Genomic DNA, 20301 nt, shown 5'->3' with positions numbered 1-20301 from the left:
TCCTCTACAGTCGTCGGACGTGACGCCTCTGATTCTGCATTGGGGTTGCCATCGATTCAAACCTCAAGCTCACCTGAGGATTTTTACGGGGCCAGGTCCGCTGCCATCTCTGAATTCCCGACGGTGCCTATGGTTGCTACAACACACTTCTCCAAGGCATGCCGTTCTTGTAAGCCAGACACATCAACCTTGGATTGTTGTACATATACAACTTTTCCGTCGTGCACAACTTGCAGGCTGAAATCGACACCGGGTGGATCAGAAGGGGCAGCTCCAATCACGTCTTATATGGTTCAAAGAGAGCTGATATATTGGGCGATTGATTTGGATTCTAAACTCGAGTTGACGCGATGTGATTAGAAACTAATCGAAACCAACCTTGTTGCTGCCATGCTATGTTTGCGATTGGAGTTGCCACAACTCGCCATCGATTGCAGCAACCACATAGCCTCCAGGGGCCGTCACTTATAACCTATCGCGTTGTTCGGCTCATCGTCATCGGAGCCCGACCTCTCTTGCCGGCAAGTTATGTCTGCTTGATGACCCACAAGTATAGGGGATCTATCGTAGTCCTTTCGATAAGTAAGAGTATCGAACCCAACAAGGAGCAGAAGGAAATGATAAGTGGTTTTCAGCAAGGTATTCTCTGCAAGCACTGAAATTATAGGCAATAGATAGTTTTGTGATAAGATAATTTGTAACGAGCAACATGTAACAAAAGTAAATAAAGTGCAGCAAGCTGTCCCAGTCCTTTTTGTAGCAAAGGACAAGTCTGGACAAACTCTTATATAGAAGAAAGCGCTCCCGAGGACACATGGGAATTATCATCAAGCTAGTTTTCATCACGTTCATATGATTCGCGTTCAGTACTTTGATAATTTGATATGTGGGTGGACCGGTGCTTCGGTGCTGTCCTTACTTGGACAAGCATCCCACTTATGATTAACTCCTATTGCAAGCATCCGCAACTACAAAAGAAGTATTAAGGTAAACCTAACCATAGCATGAAACATATGGGTCCAAATCAGCCCCTTACGAAGCAACGCATAAACTAGGGTTTAAGCTTCTGTCACTCTAGCAACCCATCATCTACTTATTACTTCCCAATGAAGTGTCATGTAATCGACGTTCACATAACACCACTAGAGGAGAGACAACATACATCTCATCAAAGTATCGGACGAATACCAAATTCACATGACTACTAATAGCAAGACTTCTCCCATGTCCTCAGGAACAAACATAACTACTCACAAAGCATATTCATGTTCATAATCAGAGGGGTATTAATATGCATATAGGAGTTGAACATATGATCTTCCACCAAATAAACCGTCTAGCATCAACTACAAGGAGTAATCAACACTACTAGCAACCTACAGGTACCAATCCTAGACTTAGAGACAAGAATTGGATATAAGAGATGAACTAGGGTTTGAGAGGAGATGGTGCTGGTGAAGATGTTGATGGAGATTGGCCCCCTCCCGATGAGAGGAGCGTTGGTTATGATGATGGCGATGATTTCCCCCTCATGGAGGGAAGTGTCCCCGGCAGAACAGCTCCGTCGGAGCCCTAGATTGGTTCCGCCAAGGTTCCGCCTCGTGGCGGCGGAGTCTCGTCCCAAAAGCTTGCTTATGATTTTTTTTCTCAATGAAAGACTCCATATAGCAGAAGATGGGCATCAGAGGGCCACCAAGGGCCCACGAGGCAGGGGGTGCGCCTAGGCGGGTAGGGCGCGCCCCCCACCCTCGTGGCTGGTGAGTGGCCCCCTCTAGTACTTCTTGCGCTCAGTATTTTTTATATATTCTGGAAATAACTTCCTTGAAGTTTCAAGACTTTTGGAGCTGTGCAGAATAGGTCTCTAATATTTGCTCCTTTTCCAGCCCAGAATCCCAGCTATCGGCATTCTCCCTCTTTATGTAAACCTTGTAAAATAAGAGAGAATAGGCATAAGTATTGTGACATAATGTGTAATAACAACCCATAATGCAATAAATATCGATATAAAAGCATGATGCAAAATGGACGTATCAACTCCCCCAAGCTTAGACCTCGCTTGTCCTCAAGCGAAAGCCGAAATCGAAAAATATGTCCACATCTTTAGAGATACAGGTGTCGATAAAAAAATACGGACATGAGGGCATCATGATCATTCTTAGAACTACAACATATATATATTATCATATGATCTCTTATGCTAAAGTAACAATTCAATCATAGTTTCAAGTATGAATCATAAACTTCATTGAGAATCAACAAACTCTAATCTCAGTCATTGAGGCAATTGCAATTTATCATAACATAGGAAGGAGTCAATATAAGAGCTTTTCAGCAAGTCCACATACTCAACCATCTTTTAGTCTTTCACAATTGCTAACACTCATGAAATATTTATGGGTATGAAGTTTTAATCGGACACAGGGAAAGATAGGGGCTTATAGTTTTGCCTTCCAACGTTTTACCTCAAGGGTAATGTCAACAATAATTGTTCATGAAGACTCACATCCAATTAGCTATATATATTAGGATCTTTCCAACATATTGTGCTTGCTAAAAGATAAAATGTAAAAAGGAAAGGTGAAGATCACCATGACTCTTATGTAAGGTAGGAGATAAAAGTAAAAGATAGGCCCTTCGCAGAGGGAAGCAGAGGTTGTCATGCGCTTTTATGGTTGGATGCACAAAATCTTAATGCGAAAGAACGTCACTTTATATTGCACTTGTGATATGGACCTTTATTATATAGTCCGTCGCTTTTATTTCTTCCATATCACAAGATCATATAAAGCTTATTTTCTCCCACACTAATAAGTCATACATATTTAGAGACCAATTTTTATTGCTTGCACTGATAACAACTTACTTGAAGGATCTTACTCAATCCATAGGTAGATATGGTGGACTCTCATGGAAAAACTGGGTTTAAGGGTATTTGGAAGCACAAGTAGTATCTCTACTTGGTGTAAAGAATTTGGCTAGCATGAGGGGGAAAGGCAAGCTCAATCATGTTGGATGATCCATGACAATATAATTTATCTCAGATGTAAGAAAACACAACCCATATGTTGTCTTCCTTGTCCAATGTCAACTCTTTAGCATGTCATATTTTAATGAGTGCTCACAATCATAAAAGATGTCCAAGATAGTGTATTTATATGTGAAGACCTCCCTTTCTTTATTACTTCCTATTAATTGCAACGATGACCAAAACTATGTTTGTCAACTCTCAACAACTTTTATTCATCATACTCTTTATATGTGAGCTCATTACTCTCCATAAGATCCATATGATCTCTTTTATTTCTTTTTATTCTTTCTTTTTCCTTATTCACTTAAGATCATAGCAAGATAATCAAGCCCTTGACTCAACACTAATCTTTATTATATAGCTCACGGACTCGATTACATAGAGGGATCATAAAGCAAAACTCAAAACTAGATCATACCAAAAACTTTATTCTACTAGATCAAGATATTACTAAAAGGATCGAACTAAGAAAAACGATAAAGATAGAGATGTGATGGTGATACGATACCGGGGCACCTCCCCCAAGCTTGGCAGTTGCCAAGGGGAGTGCCCATACCCATATGATTATGTCTCCTTTGTTGGTGAAGAAGATGGTGGTGATGATGAAGTAGGCTTGTCGTCCATCTTCCAGGGCATAGGCTCACCATCATAGAAGGATGAACAAGTCTCCGGGATCCTCAAATATGCAGCCAAACTCATCCTTTTGAATCTATATTCATACTCACAGTTTTGGTTTTATGGGTCATAGATTTGGGCTTGGAGGTGCTCGATCTTCTCGTGAAGCTTGAAGATGGTCTCCCTAATGTTCTTGGCATCCAGCTTGTGGTTGTTGGTGAACTCCGCGATCATCATATGGTTGGCGTTGAGTCTGCGCTCCACCATCTCTTGGCACTTGAAAACTTGTTGCTCCATTGCCTCGAGCCTTGTCTCCACGCTTCCGGTCCTCCTTGGTCCCTCAACATCACGGATGTGCAGCACCCCCTCATGCATCTCAATGGTTTTAGGGTGTTGCAGCACTTCCGCGTGGTAGGGGTTGATGACCTTCTCGAAAAACTTGTCCTTGGGGGGCACTTGGAGACGTCATGATGATCTAGATATGTTAGAAAAATAGCTCGAAACAAGAACAGAGGACAATTGCGTGATACACGAGTCAAAACCTTCGGGAGATTATATAATGAATTTTTACCGACCAAAATATGTAACGTGTAAGAAAACGGAGTCCGGAGAGTGCACGAGGTGCCCACGAGGCAGGGGCGCGCCCTCCACCCTCATGGAGTCCTCGTGTCCTTCCCGGACTGCTTCTTATTTTTCCATTTTTCTAAATATTCCAAAAGGAGAAAAATTGCCATTAGAACTGTTTTGGAGTCGGTTTACTTACCATACCACATACCTATACCTTTTCAGAGTCTGAAACGTTCTGAAAAGTTTGCCTTATGTATTCCTCTGGGGTTACGGTTTCAATAACATTGGTTTCAACATTTATAGGATTGCCTGAGATATACTGTTTGATTCTTTGACTGTTCACCACCTTCAGATTTGTGCCTCCGAAGTTGTTGATTTTTATGGCATCGGAACGATAGACCTCCTCGATAACGTAAGGACCTTCCCATTTTGAGAGAAGTTTTCCTGCAAAAAATCTTAAATGAGAGTTGTATAGCAATACATAATCACCTACATTAAACTCATGCTTTTGTATCCTTTTGTCATGCCATCTTTTAACTTTTTCTTTAAACAATTTGGCATTCTCATAGGCTTGGGTTCTCCATTCATCAAGTGAGCTAATGTCAAATAACCTCTTCTCACCGGCAAGTTTGAAATCATAGTTGAGCTCTTTAATAGCCCAATATGCCTTATGTTCTAGTTCGAGAGGTAAGTGACATGCTTTTCCATAAACCATTTTATACGGAGACATACCCATAGGATTTTTATATGCAGTTCTATAGGCCCATAATGCATCATCAAGTTTCTTGGACCAATTCTTTCTAGATCTATTAACAGTCTTTTGCAAAATTGATTTGAGTTCTCTATTACTCAATTCTACTTGACCACTTGACTGTGAGTGATAAGGAGATGCAGTTCTATGATTAACATCATGCTTAGCAAGCATTTTACGGAAAGCACCATGAATAAAATGTGAACCACCGTCAGTCATTAAATACCTAGGGACCCCAAACCTCAGAAAAATAACTTCTTTAAGCATCTTAATAGAGGTGTTATGATCAGCACTACTAGTTGGAATAGCTTATACCCACTTAGTAACGTAATCAACAACAACTAAAATATGTGTATATCCATTAGAGGCAGGAAACGGTCCCATATAATCAAATCCCCAAACATTAAATGGTTCAATAACAAGTGAATAATTCATAGGCATTTCTTGACGTCTACTAATATTACCAATTCTTTGACATTCATCACAAGATAAGACAAACTTACGGGCATCCTTGAAGAGAGTAGGCCAATAAAAACTGGATTGCAATACCTTATGTGCAGTTCTATCTCCAGCGTAGTGTCCTCCATAAGCTTTGGAGTGTCACTTGCGTAGGATATGTTCCTGTTCATGCTCAGGTTCACAACATCTAATAACACCATCTACTCCTTCTTTATAGAGATGTGGGTCATCCCAAAAGTAATGTCTTAAATCATAGAAAAACTTTTTCTTTTGCTGGTACGTGAAACTAGGTGGTATAAATTTAGCAACATTGTAATTAGCATAATCAGCATACCATGGAGCAGTATGAGAAGCGTTTATGACATTTAATTGTTCATCAGGAAAGCTATCATCAATAGGTAGTGGGTCATCAAGAACATTTTCTAACCTAGACAAGTTATCTGCAACGGGGTTCTCGGCTCCCTTTCTATCAATAATATGCAAATCAAATTCTTGTAGCAAGAGAACCCATCTAATAAGTCTAGGTTTAGCATCTTTCTTTTCCATAACATATTTAATAGCAGCATGATCCGTGTGAACAGTTACTTTAGAATCAACAATATAAGGTCTGAACTTATCACAAGCAAATACAACTGCTAAGAATTCTTTTTCAGTAGTAGCATAATTTCTCTGGGCATTGTCTAGAGGTTTACTAACATATTGAATAACATTTAATTTCTTATCAACTCTTTACCCTAGAACATCACCTACAGCATAATCGCTAGCATCACACATAATTTCAAAAGGTAAGCTTCAATCAAGTGGCTGAACGATAGGTGCAGAGATGAATGCTTTCTTAAGTATTTCAAATGCTTCTACACAATCATCATCAAAGACGAATGGTATATCTTTTTGTAATAAATTAGTCAGAGGCCGAGAAATTTTTGAGAAGTCCTTAATGAACCTCCTATAAAAGCCGACATGGCCAAGGAAACTTCTTATACCTTTGATGTCCTTGGGACACGACATCTTTTCAATAGCATCAACTTTAGCTTTATCAACTTCAATGCCCCTTTTAGAAATTTTATGCCCCAAGACAATAACTTCATTAACCATAAAGTGGCACTTCTCCCAATTCAAGACAAGGTTTGTTTCTTCACATCTCTGCAAAACTCGATCAAAGTTGCTTAAGCAATCATCAAAAGAGGATCCATAAACGGAGAAATCGTCCATGAAAATCTTACAAATCTTTTCACAAAAGTCAGAGAATATAGCCATCATGCATCTTTGAAAGGTAGCAGCTGCATTACATAAAACAAAAGGCATACGTCTATAAGGAAAAGCACCGAAAGGGCAAGTAAAAGTGGTCTTTGATTGATCATCAGCTGACACAGGTATTTGAGAGAAACCGGAATAACCATCTAGAAAGCAAAAATGTGTATGTTTGGATAATCTTTCTAGCATTTGATCAATGAAAGGTAAGGGGTAATGATCTTTTTTAGTAGCCTTAATTAATTTGCGAAAATCAATTACCATCCTATAACCTGTAATAATTCTTTGTGGAATCAATTCATCTTTATCATTAGGAACGACAGTAATACCTCCCTTCTTAGGAACACAATGGACAGGACTTGGCCACTAACTATCAGCAACGGGATAAATTATACCTGCCTCAAGGAGCTTTAGTATTTCTTTTCTTACCACTTCTTTCATCTTAGGATTCAGCCGTCGTTGGTGATCAATAATTGGTTTGGCATCTTTTTTCCAAATTTATTTTGTGTTGACATAGAGTGGGACTAATGCCCTTAAGATCATCAAGAGTATATCCAATAGCAGCACGGTGCTTCTTCAGAGTTTTCAATAATTTTTCTTCCTCCTTCTCTGAAAGGTTAGCACTAATAATAACAATCAAGATACACATATTTAAGAGTATCAGGCAATGGTTTAAGCTCAAACACGGGATCACCCTTGGGTGGAGGAGGATCCCCTAAGATTTCAACAGGCAAGTTGTGTTTCAGAATAGGTCCATGTTTAAAGAACACTTCATCTATTTCCCTTCTTTCATTCATAAACATATCATTTTCATGGTCTAGCAAATATTGTTCTAAAAGATCACTAGAAGGTATGGCAATAGAAGCAAGACCAATAATTTCATCTTTACTAGGCAATTCCTCTTCACGGTGTTGTCTACGAAATTTAGAAAAGTTGAACTCATGAGACATATCACCTAAACCAACAGTAACAACATCATTTTCGCAGTCTATCCTAGCATTAACAGTGTTTAAGAAGGGTCTACCAAATATAATGGGACAAAAGCTATCTTGTGGGGAACCAAAAACAAGAAAATCAGTAGGATATTTAGTTTTCCCACACAAGACTTCAACATCTCTAACAATCCCAATTGATAAAATAGTATCTCTATTGGCAAGTTTAATTGTGACATCAATATCTTCTAACTCAGCAGGTGCAATATCATGCATAATTTCTTTGTATAAGTCAATAGGTAATGCACTAGCACTAGCACCCATATCACACAAGCCATGATAACAATGATCTCCTATTTTAACGGAAATAATAGGCATTCCTACCACAGGTCTATGTTTATCTTTAGCACAAGGTTTAGAAATTCTAGCAGTTTCATCACAGAAATAAATAACATGCCCATCAATATTATCAGCCAAGAGATCCTTAACAACAGCAATATTAGGTTCAACTTTAACTTGCTCAGGAGGTGTATAGGTTCTAATATTGCTTTTACGAACCACAGTTGAAGCTTTAGCATGACTTTTATCCTAACATGAAAAGGTGATTTCTCAACATAAGCAGTAGAAATAATAGGATCATTATAAGTGATAGTCTTTTCTTCAACTTTAATAGATGCAGCTACTTTTACTTCTATGAGAGGATGATATTTAAACCACTTCTCCTTAGGGAGATCAACATGAGTAGCAAAAGATTCACAGAAAGAAGCTACTATCTTAGAGTCAAGTCCATATTTAGTGCTAAATTTACGGAAACATCGGTATCCATAAAAGATTTAACACAATCAAACTTAGGTGTCATACCTGACTCCTTACCTTCGTCGAGATCCAATCTTCAGAGTTGCGTTTAATTCTTCCAATAAATCCCATTTGAATTCAATAGTCTTCATCATAAAAGAGCCAGCACAAGAAGTATCGAGCATGGTACGATGTTATCAGAAAGCCGAGCATAATTTTTTTGGATAATCATTTCTCTTGAGAGCTCATGATTGGGGGCATGAATATAACATTGATTTAAGCCTCCCCCAAGCTTGAGCGACGCTTTCTCCTTCGCGAGGCCAAAAATTATATAATATATATTATATATATATATATATATAATATATATATATATATATAATTACGATCACGATGAACAAGATGCATAGGATAAAACTTCTGATGAAATTCCAATTTCAATCGTTTGTAGTTCCATGATCCCATATCATCATATAGCCTATACCATGTCAATGCATATCCCTTCAAAGATAAAGGGAAGACCTTCTTCTTGATAACATCATCAGGCATACCTGCAAGCTTAAATAATCCACAAACTTCATCCACATATATTAGGTGCTCATCATGATGTAATGTTCCATCTCCTGCAAAAGGATTAGCTAGCAGTTTTTCTATCATACCCGAAGGAATTTCAAAGTAGAAATTTTCATTTTCAGTAGGTTGAGTAGGTTGAGGAGCAACTCTTTGCTCTACTGGTCGAGGTGAAGATACCTCGAACAAGCCCCTCAAAGGATTACTTTCCATAGTAACAAGTGACAGTAAATTTCAGCACACTATATAAGTTTTTCCTTACCAAATTCCACCTACCAAAGGCGCTTCACTCCCCGACAACGGCGCCAGAAAAGAGTCTTGATGACCCACAAGTATAGGGGATCTATCATATTCCTTTCGATGAGTAAGAGTGTCGAACCCAACGAGGAGCAAAAGGAAATGATAAGCGATTTTCAGCAAGGTATTCTCTGCAAGCACTGAAATTATAGGTAATAGATAGTTTTGTGATAAGATAATTTGTAACAAGCAACAAGTAACAAAAGTAAATAAAGTGTAGCAAGGTGGCCCAATCCTTTTTATAGCAAAGGACAAGCCTGGAAAAGCTCTTATATAGAAGAAAACGCTCCCGAGGACACATGGGAATTATCGCCAAGCTAGTTTTCATCACGTTTATATGATTCGCGTTCGGTATAATTTGATATGTGGGTGGACCGGTGCTTGGGTGCTGTCCTTACTTGGACAAGCATCCCACTTATGATTAACTCCTATTGCAAGCATCCGCAACTACAAAAGAAGTATTAAGGTAAACCTAACCATAGCATGAAACATATGGATCCAAATCAGCCCCTTATGAAGCAACGCATAAACTAGGGTTTAAGCTTTTGTCACTCTAGTAACCCATCATCTACTTATTACTTCCCAATGCCTTCCTCTAGGCCCAAATAATGGTGAAGTGTCATGTAGTCGATGTTCACATAACACCACTAGAGGAGAGACAACACACATCTCATCAAAATATCAAACGAATACCAAATTCACATGACTACTAATAGCAAGACTTCACCCATGTCCTCAGGAACAAGCGGAACTACTCACAAAGCATATTCATGTTCATAATCAGAGGGGTATTAATATGCATATAGGATCTGAACATATGATCTTCCACCAAATAAACCGGCTAGCATCAACTACAAGGAGTAATCAACACTACTAGCAACCTACCGGTACCAATCCCAGACTTAGAGACAAGAATTGGATACAAGAGATGAGCTAGGGTTTGAGAGGAGATGGTGCTGGTGAAGATGTTGATGGAGATTGGCCCCTCCTGATGAGAGGAGTGTTGGTGATGACGATGGCGATGATTTCCCCCTCCCGGAGGGAAGTGTCTCCGGCAGAACAGCTCCGCCGGAGCCCTAAATTGGTTCCGCCAAGGTTTCGCCTCGTGGCGGCAGAGTCTCGTCCCGAAAGCTTGCTTATGATTTTTTTTCTCAAGAAAGACTTCATATAGCAGAAGATGGGCATCGGAGGGCTACCAGGGAGGCCACGAGGCAGGGGGCGCGCCCCCCACCCTTGTGGCTGGTGAGTGGCCTCCCCCTGGTGAACTTCTTGCGCTCAATATTTTTTATATATTCTGAAAATGACTTCTGTGAAGTTTCAGGACTTTTGGAGCTGTGCAGAATAGGTCTCTAATATTTGCTTATTTTCCAACCCAGAATCCCAGCTGCCGGCATTCTCCCTCTTTATGTAAGCCTTATAAAATAAAAGAGAATAGGCATAAGTATTGTGACATAATGTGTAATAATAACCCATAATACAATAAATATCGATATAAAAGCATGATGCAAATAGACGTATCACTGCTGTATATATATGTGCATGTCATTGTACTTTTTGGCTTGTGTATAACTGATGCAATCTTTTTTCTTTTGGAAAGGGAAGGGAAGGACATGTCAGCTAAGCCATGCGTGAACGCGAGAGAGCCTTTTCGTCCGGCCGGCCGGCTTGGTATTTAACCTAGAATACATGGAATATTTCCGAAAGAGCTCCTATGTATGGCGAGAGCGTTTTCTTTCCAAATTGCATGTGCGTGTTGATGCTAGACACGTTTCCAGCCGTGTACCTTTTAAAATTGTTGATATCTCCGTAACAGCTCGATTGTTGGTTGGTTGGTTAAGATAATGAATTGATATATTACTTCCGGTTGGACTTTGCATAATTCCAATTCATGTGCTGTGTTGCCTGGTTTCCTTTTTTCCTAAGGGGAGCTGCGTTAATCTAGGCCGTTCATATTTCTTAACTTTTTAGCGGTTAATCTTTGTTGTTCCTTTTCTATCGTTTTAAGTATATAATAGATAGATAGATAGATGAAAAGAAAGTTGTGCCGAAATGACAAGCAAAAGGACAAAGAGAGGTGAGAAAAAAACCATTTCTATACAACGAAAAAGAATTTGTATCAATGCCATAAAAAACTGATGCCTCATATATCTAAAAAGGCCAGGTCTGCTTCCATCTTCGAATTCCTGATGGTGCCTATGGTTTCTACAGCACACTTCTCCAAGGCATGCCGTTGTTGTAAGCCAGACACATCAACCCTGGACTGTTGTACATATACAACTTGTCCGTCGTGCACAACTTGCAATTTGAAATTGACACCGGGTGGATCAGAAGGGGCAGCTCCAATCACGTCTTATATGGTTCAAAGAGAGCTGATATATTGGGCGATTGATTTGGACTCTAAACTCGAGTTGACGCGATGTGATCAGAAACTAATCGAAACCAACCTTGTTGCCGCCATGCTATGTCTGTGATTGGAGTTGCCACAACTCGCCATCGATTGCAGTAACCACATAGCCTTCAGGGGCCGTCACTTATAACCTATCGTGTTGTTTGGCTCATCATCATCGGAGCCCGGCCTCTCTTGCCGGCAAGTTATGTCTGTTGTATATATATGTGCATGTCATTGTACTTTTTGGCTTGTGTATAATTGATGCAATCTTTTTTCTTTTGAAAAGGGAAGGGAAGGACATGTCAGCTAAGCCATGCGTGAACACGAGAGAGTCTTTCCGTCCGGTCGGCCGGCTTGGTATTTAACCTAGAATACATGGAATATTTCCGAAAGAGCTCCTATGTACGGCCGAGAGCGTTTTCTTTCCAAATTGCATGTGCGTGTCGATGCTAGACACGTTTCCAGCCGTGTACTTTTTAAAATTGCTGATGTCTCCGTAACAGCTCGATTGTTGGTTGGTTGGTTAAGATAATGAATTGATATATTACTTCCGGTTGGACTTTGCATAATTCCAATTCATGTGCTGCGTTGCCTGGTTTCCTTTTTTCCTAACGGAAGCTGCGTTAATCTAGGCCGTTCATATTTCTTAACTTTTCAGCGGTTAATCTTTGCCGTTTCTTTTCTATCGTTTTAAGTATATAATAGATAGATAGATAGATAGATAGATAGATAGATAGATAGATAGATAGATGAAAAGAAAGTTGTGCCAGAATGACAAGCAAAAGGACAAAGAGAAGTGAGAAAAAACCATTTCTATACAACGAAAAGGCATTTGTATCAATGCCATAAAAAACCGATGCCTCATATATCTAAAAAGGCACTTATGCCAAAGGGTGTGTAGTTGCCACGATGCGTGCTTAGCTACCACCATGCATAGAAAAATTCCTATAGGATGGTAAAATTATTTTTAGTGGCATTGCAATCTTTTCGTGTTATTGTTTGTTCTGACAAAGAAAATGCATAGCATGACATTTTTTAATTTTTGTATCAAGGCAATTTTGTTATTAAGAGCATGGCATTTTTATTATTAGAGCATGAATTTTTTATTATTAGGAGCATGCTTTTTTATTATTAAGAGTATGATAAATTTATTATTAACAGGATGTCAAATTTAATTTTTGAATCACAACTATTTCTTAGTGTGTGCGATGTTTGTTTTGACAACGAAAATACATAGCATGAATTTTTTTGTATGATGACATTTTTATTGAGCATCTCATTTTTATTATTAAGAGAATGACATTTCTTATCTATCACGGTAATTTTATTATTAATGACATGGCAATTCTATCATCCCTATGAATGCATACCCTACCCCTATGAGCACCTCCGAAAGACAGAGCCGGTATATCATCTTGAAATATACGAAGTCACCGTAGGCACCTCATCGTCGATGGGAACGTCTCCTCCCACTGAATGCGCATTGCGGGAAATCAAGGAATAAATGCAAGCACCAGGACTTAAACCCTGGTGGGCTAGGGATACCACAGTCCCTCTAACCATCCAACTATAGGTTGGTTCTCCATTGGTTTGATATATGAGATGTTTGTAGCCACTTTATTTTGAACCAAAAGCCGCGCAGGAAATTCAGAAATGGAGGGCGCCGGATCAAGGGTGGATAAAGGTAATGTTGACGGTGCTACAACTAAAGTTGGCGATAATGCAGGTGGGGGTGTGGTGTTCAGAGATCACCATGGTGCCTTCCGGGGGAGTGTATGTTCTTTTTTCCAATCGATTAATAATCCGGAAACGGCGGAACTCCTAGCTTGCAAGGGTGTAGCTCATCTTGCAGTTCAGATGGATATTCAGAAAATCCATTTAGAGCTTGATTGCAAGTTCGTGCTGGCCATGCTAAACATGTCGGCCGCTGGACCGGTGGTGGAGGACGTAAAAGCTCTGTTGCGCTCGCGGGAGGCAGCAAAGGTGACCTGGACAGATAATTCTGCTGCCCATCTACTAGCTAGGGAAGGGGTAAGTTATTTTTTAGGGGAACTAGGGAAGGGGTAATTAATCGTTTATGTAATGTGTGGGCTGAATCCCCACCATATTGTATCTTGAGGGTGATCGCTGAGGAGATCGCAGACTTTGTAGAATAAATAAAACGCATGGTAGTTCTTAAAAAAAAGTCGTTGGGGAACGGGGTGGGAGCGAACCAATCCCTAGCGAAGACATAGTTCGCTGGGAGCTCGGGCGCTCCTATTCCTCGCATTAAGCGAGACGAGAGGGGATTCTCGCGTCGAGCGCTACATATCGGGCCAGCCCATTGTGGCGAATATATCCTGAAAAAACAGAGGTAAAAATGGTGCTAGCTGGGGATCAATCCTGGGATCGAGTAGTTGCTTTCCAGCACTGCTAGTCACTGCGACAAACTCGACTTATTGTACACTATAGAGAGCGCGGCCTACTAGAAGAAAAATGAGCCTGGTTTTACCATGTTTACTTCCTTTCCCTGTTTTTACTTTCTTTTTCTTTTTCTTCATTTTTACTCGTCTAATTCAACATGATTTTTTGTGTATTTTCTTTTTACTCGGTTTTCCATGTTTTTCTTGAAATAATAACGGTTAACAAACACAGAAAATATTCAATAGGCCTTAAAAATGTTGAAAGATTATTGAAAAAATGTTGAATAACTATTAAAAACTGTTGAACAAGTATTTTAAAAATGTTGAATAAGTATTTGAAAATGTTGAATAAGTATTAAAAATATTTAACAAGTATTTGACAAATGTTGACTAGGTATTGAGAATTGTTGAACAAGTATACTAAAAATGTTATACAAGTTTTTGGAAAATGTTGAGTAAGTATTAAAAATGTTGAACGAGTATTTGAAAATGTTGAATAAGTAATAAAAAGTATTGAATGACTATTTGAAAAATGTTGAATAAGTATTAAAATGTTGAACAAGTATTTAAAAATATATTGAACAAGCGTTCGGACAATGTTGAACATGTATACAAAAAATTATTGATCACTTATTAAAAAAATATTTTTGACATATAAGAAAATGTAGAGTGAAAGATGATAGCTATTACCTATACAAAATAAAAACAAAAAATGAAGAAGGAATGTTAGAGGTGTATTTGAAAAATATTGTTAACATATACAAAAAATACAAAAAATGACAAAAAACAAAAAAATAATGCAAAGAAAGAAAGACAAATAGAGAAGAAAAAAGAAAAGAAACAAAAGAAAACAAAAAAGCAAAAAGAAACAAAGAAAACCGGCTCGAATCCTTAAGTAGGGCGCGCCGCTTTTATCTACCGCGGACGGGGCCTAGCGCAGTGGCTAGCTTCTTTCTTCTTTGAGACCAGGGATCGATTCCCACATCTCCCATTTCGGCTTGCGAATGGGCTGGCCCAATACAACATGCAAACCTTCAGCGAGAGCTGGCAACTGTATCGCTTAATGCGATAAATAGTCGCTGCGTGGGAGCTCCCCCAGCTGACGTCCTTTGGCTCTTGGGGTCCATAATCTATTAGCTTCTCTGTGCACCTAGCAGAAAAGAATCAAATCGTTTTGATCCATGCCAGAACACTCCTTTGCACACGTGTTGACCTAGCAACTTCTAGTTTTTTTCCAACAACGGTAGCGACTCTCTGCGAGATTGCCCAAAAAAAAGCCAGAATTTTTTAGGCAATCGCATCCAGCCAGCTTGCCGTTCAGTCTATTGCCTCGCTGCGACTCCCGGCCTGGGCCTCGGGCCTCAGCCTAGCCACCTCGCGCACGCTTCAAATTGTTGGGCCTTGCTGACTGCTGCAACACCAGGCCTGCCCGCGTCCCGTGCCTCGGCTTTCCGCCGTGCAGCCGCAGGCCGATCCCACTGCTAAACCAATTTTCTACTCTAAAATCCACATTTGGTAGTTTACGATAATAATAGATTGGAATTCGAGGGTACCGAATTAGATTTATTTTTCTTCATGTCCAGGATAAAATCGAGAATTCTATCCTCCTGTCTAACATGGAGCATTTCCCTTACCAAGCAACGGCACACAACTTCATCATGTGCATCAATATGATACAAAGACGTATTTTATTGTCTCAAAATGAAGCATCAAGATGATACAAACACAATCGAAGACATCTTACACAGCTGCATCCTTCCTAATTAGGGTTCCTCTGCCTCGCACTTGGCTCCGCAGCCGGTCCGCTTCGTCTCCGATGGCATTAGGGTCATGGGGTGCAGTGGATCCCCGCCTTTGCCGATGAGAGGGCTCCACTTTTAGATGTGCCTTCAAGATTTGTTAGGGTCTATGTCCTATTCAGGAGGGTGAGACGACGGCAACTCCCTAAAAATGGAATAAGGTGTTCTACCCGCATAGCCCCCGTTCCGATGGTGCTTCTAGCATCGTCGGTGTACCCGAGGAGGTGTGTCTTCGACAGATCCGTCCTTGATGGATTTGCTTAGATCTGCTCGTCGTTCGTCTACTTTCGTGTGTCTGCAGGTTGGATTCTTTTGATCTACGCTACACTTTATCAGTTGCGGTTGTTGTTCTGTTGCACTGATCCTATGGGGCCTTAGCACGACGACTTCCCGGCTGTCTACTACAACAAGTTTTGCCATGCTCCTGTAAGGGAGAGGCGATGATAGTGGCGCACCTTCGGCTCGCTTCAGTGCTTGCAATCGTCGCTAGATAGTCTACGGATCTGGGTGTAATTTTTATTATTTCTGATGTTCATTGTACTGACATGATTAAAAATAAATATATTGGATGTTTTGCCGAAAAAAGTTACAAACACAATGGACAGACACCCGGCCATATGTAGGATGCACAAAGCCAACATCAAGGCACACACACAAAACACACCGGCAATAGCAAAGTTATATAAAACCAAAGCTATATATGCGTAGGCGAGGAAAAAAGAAAAGGCCAAAGCGAAATGATCTATAGTTGACAGGCTACAACAATGACTGTATCCGCCTCAACCATTTTAGTATCCGCCTCAACCATCTTTTGACATCACGATGTTCTTCAACATCAACACCTTTAGGAAAGGAATGACGCTCAATCGTCGACGTCATCGGATCCAACCACCCACGGCCAAAATCTAGGTTTTCACCTTGAAGAACAGTCCGAGGATATCCAAGCAATGCCTTTAACAAGGTAACGACGTAGAAACATCGTATTGCCAGGTATAACCAACTTGGACAGACCTTTGCTTTCATCCCGGAGCTAGAGACCGGGTGCTCGAATAGCAGCACCATCGAAGTCTCACATGTGTTATCGCCACCACTTTTCCGTGATTCCAGCAACTACACGCGATGTGCGACCGCCATCGCTGCTCAACCATCCCTCTACATCAAGCCGCCGTCCATAGTTTGCATCTCACAGTCGAAGACCGTTACGCCTACTTGTTCAATGCTATATTTGAATTTTGCTCTTCTAAAGAGAATGTCCGCTCTAACAATTCCCTCCTCATCTTCCAAAACAACCGAAAATGTTTCAAAAAAAGGTAGGAGCCTGTTATTTTATTTTGTCAGAATGGATTCGGACCGCCATTTCTATGGAAGCACCAAGTTTGCGTACTCGTCAGGGTTGAGTTGAGAGGGCCAACACATACATTTTCTTGCTGGGTCGGTTTGTTTTTTGGGGGTGATCAATCATCGGATTTTGGAGAGAGAAACCCTCATGAAGACCTTTCGGTGGCCACTGCAATCCACAGTAAGGCCATCGACGCAGGCCGGGTGGTAAAAAAAAACACCAACGACGGAGCACACCACCGCCAGCACCGAAGGAGTACGTGTACCGGTGACTGTTATGAAATTTCACAAGAAAAACACTTTCGTTGGCACGACAAGTAATGTCCGAAGATGTACTTTGCATTTAGCACGTCCCAACTACAAACAGCTACTGTAACCATCAGTAAGGGCATCTCCAATGGTTGTAAGAGCATCTCCAATAGCTTGTCTATATGGATGTCTATACTCGTTTTTCACGACGTGAGCTCAAAACAGGCGTCCAACAGCTTGTCTATATGATCGTCCAAATATACACATCCTCTAAATTGGCCTCGACAATGTCCATGCCTGGACAATGTGAAGGCGTTGTCTAAACTCAGCTGTAGTCTTGATTTCTTCCTCTCCCTAGCGATGGCCCACCTGTCATGGTCTTTGTATATAGACATTCCGATGCAAAACTGAATGTGCATACGAGGGAATCTTTTTAGACCATTGTCTATATGAATATATAGACATCCAAATATACACATGCTATTGGAAATGCTCTAAGATAGTTGTTAGTAGACTTTGCTACATAAGATTTTTGATGATGTGTCATACAATAAATGGGGAAAGAGAGGAAGGTTGTATGTATATGAACCAACACACATTGCACAAGCTCTAATGTAGAATGAGAGAGCACCCCATTTATTATCTCAGATCCTATTGAGCAAACTAGATACAACCCATTGAAGTTGTTGTATGTTAAGGTGTTGATTGATGACATTGCATATTTTACCAACAAGCTAACATACAAACTATTGAAGATGCCCTGAGAAGATAGCCAGAGGACGAGTGATAGTATTTACAGCAAAAACATCTACTTTCTGTCTTGCTCAGACGCTAACCAAGACAGACTTCCTCCTCCGGCCCCCAAAATAAAGAAAGCTGGTCAGACTACGCTACGGATGGCAAATTTGATCAGTCAAAATTCCCCTGATCAGAACTGCAAAATACCCGGCCTGATCAAACCCGCGATTCACCCACCAACAAAATTCCCATGGAACAAGCATATCCATCTTGAATTACCGCTCCATTGCCATGAGCCTTCTCCTCTTGAACTTCTCCTTGAAGCACGCCTGCCTCAGCACCTTCGTCTCCTCATCCAGCTCAATGTGCCCAGGCCTCTCCTCGATCAGCTTCTTCTTCCGTTGCAGCATCTCCACTTCAATCATAGGCTTCCCTAGCTCCTGCAGCACATGAACAATTCCTGCTCACCGGTTTCCCAAATTCAAATGCTGGAACTAAGATAAAAAGAGGGTGCCAACCACTTGCGAAGAAATGGACTAAAATCAATTTAAAATTTAGGAGATGGGAAATTCCAGACGAAAAGGATATGGAAATTAGCAAGAACACCTGAGCATTCTTGATGAGCGTCTCCAGGCTCTTCAACTTTCGGTGCGGCCACCGCGGGATCCCGAGCTCCCGGCACTGCCTCTTCAGGAGCGTCAGCCCAACATTGAGCTCCTCCGCCGCCTGCTTGATCGGCATGCAGAAGCACCGCGACACCTGCTGGAACAACAGCAGTGGCTTCTCCTCTGGTCCATCGCGCTTCTTCTCCCCGGCGTCGCGGCCCACCTCGCCCTTCAGTTCCTTCTCCCCGCCGTGATGTTCTCCTTCCAAGGCTGCCAAAAGGCTCATGATATGAACTTCCAAGCGGGCTTCAAACTCCTGCTGGTCTACATTGACAGAAGAAAAAACGTGAAACCAACGAACTTTCTATGCGCGATGATGATGCGCCGTGCAAAGACTTGTTGCAGGTACCTTGCGAGAAGAAGCTCTGTGCAGTAGTGGTGCTAGTGCAGAGATGCTGGGTGGAGGTGGAGGAGAAGAGTGCTTCCTCCGAGCCGTCGTGCTTCTTCTCCGCGGCGTCACCGTCCGGCTCCTGCTTCACTTCCTTGAGATGAGCTCGTTCTTCCAAGGCAGGCCAAAAGCTCAGGATATCGCCTTCGAACAGGGTGGCATCATACTCGTCTGCAATGATAGATAGGAACTTTGAAGTCTGCAAACTTCTACTCATATTTGATTGATGATGATATGATGCTTTGTGCAAAGATTTTTGTAGTACCTTGCAAGGGGCAGCTCTGAGTGGCAGTAGTAGTACTAGAAGTACTGGTATCACAGAGACGATGAGTGGGGTAGAAGAGTGAGATCTCTAGTAAGTACTCAAAACTCCATTGTCGAAGCAAGTACATGCAAAACATAGAACGATTCCTGGATCAAAAGCTTCAAGAAAGCTGTCTTGCTAGTGCACAAAAGTACTAGTTCATCGAAGTTCCAAAAAAAGGAGGAAAAAAGTTCATCTCGCAAACAAGAAAACCAGTATCCATAGGATGGAATTTATGCCAAGGATTGTGATGCAGTAATGTAGCAGCACAAGAAACTACAAGAAGAGTAGACGCTGCACAGCCGCAGTGCAGGGGCTGAATAGTGATACCTACCTGAAATCCAGGAAGCAGTGGTCCTCTTCATTAAGCTTCAAGTTCTGGAAGTAGTAGCAGCCGTCCCCTTCTTCTCCATAGGACCTGAAGCTTTCCATCGGTGTGGATGTGGATTGGAAATGGCAGCCGCAACTGGAGATGGCCTGCTGTGCCGCCGGATTTTAAAGGGGAACATTCATGAGGTGCAAATGCGCGCTTTGGTAACCGCAAATTTAATTGCTGGGACGTGTGCAAACATGCTATGGGATGAAGGAAAGTGGCCAATGATGCCCCTCCTTTTGCACTGGTAAATCTTGCATGCAGAGTGCGTACAGATTGATGTGGCCGGTACTCCTACTGGCCACTGTTCACATCTTGTCACCTCTTGTCACTTGGGAATTGTCATTATTGGCAAAATCTCGGTTGCTCGACGCGTATCCATTCTTCAACC

General features: G+C 41.1%; 1 protein-coding gene across 1 annotated transcript; it reads right to left on the bottom strand.

Moving 5' to 3' along the window:
* Positions 1 to 18083: 18083 nt before the first annotated feature.
* Positions 18084 to 19093, bottom strand: LOC123130976 (protein RKD3-like). The gene is made up of 2 exons (XM_044550757.1): positions 18787 to 19093; positions 18084 to 18620 (listed from the first exon to the last, which is right to left on the bottom strand). Exons 1-2 carry the CDS (start codon positions 19069 to 19071, stop codon positions 18456 to 18458), a joined length of 450 nt encoding a protein of 149 aa, XP_044406692.1. The 5' UTR covers positions 19072 to 19093; the 3' UTR covers positions 18084 to 18455.
* Positions 19094 to 20301: the final 1208 nt, after the last annotated feature.

The sequence above is a fragment of the Triticum aestivum genome, chromosome 6A, assembly GCF_018294505.1.
Source record: "Triticum aestivum cultivar Chinese Spring chromosome 6A, IWGSC CS RefSeq v2.1, whole genome shotgun sequence".
Lineage (NCBI taxonomy): Eukaryota > Viridiplantae > Streptophyta > Magnoliopsida > Poales > Poaceae > Triticum > Triticum aestivum.
The sequence above is the reverse complement of the archived record's forward strand: the minus strand, read 5'-3'. Positions and strand labels throughout refer to the sequence as shown.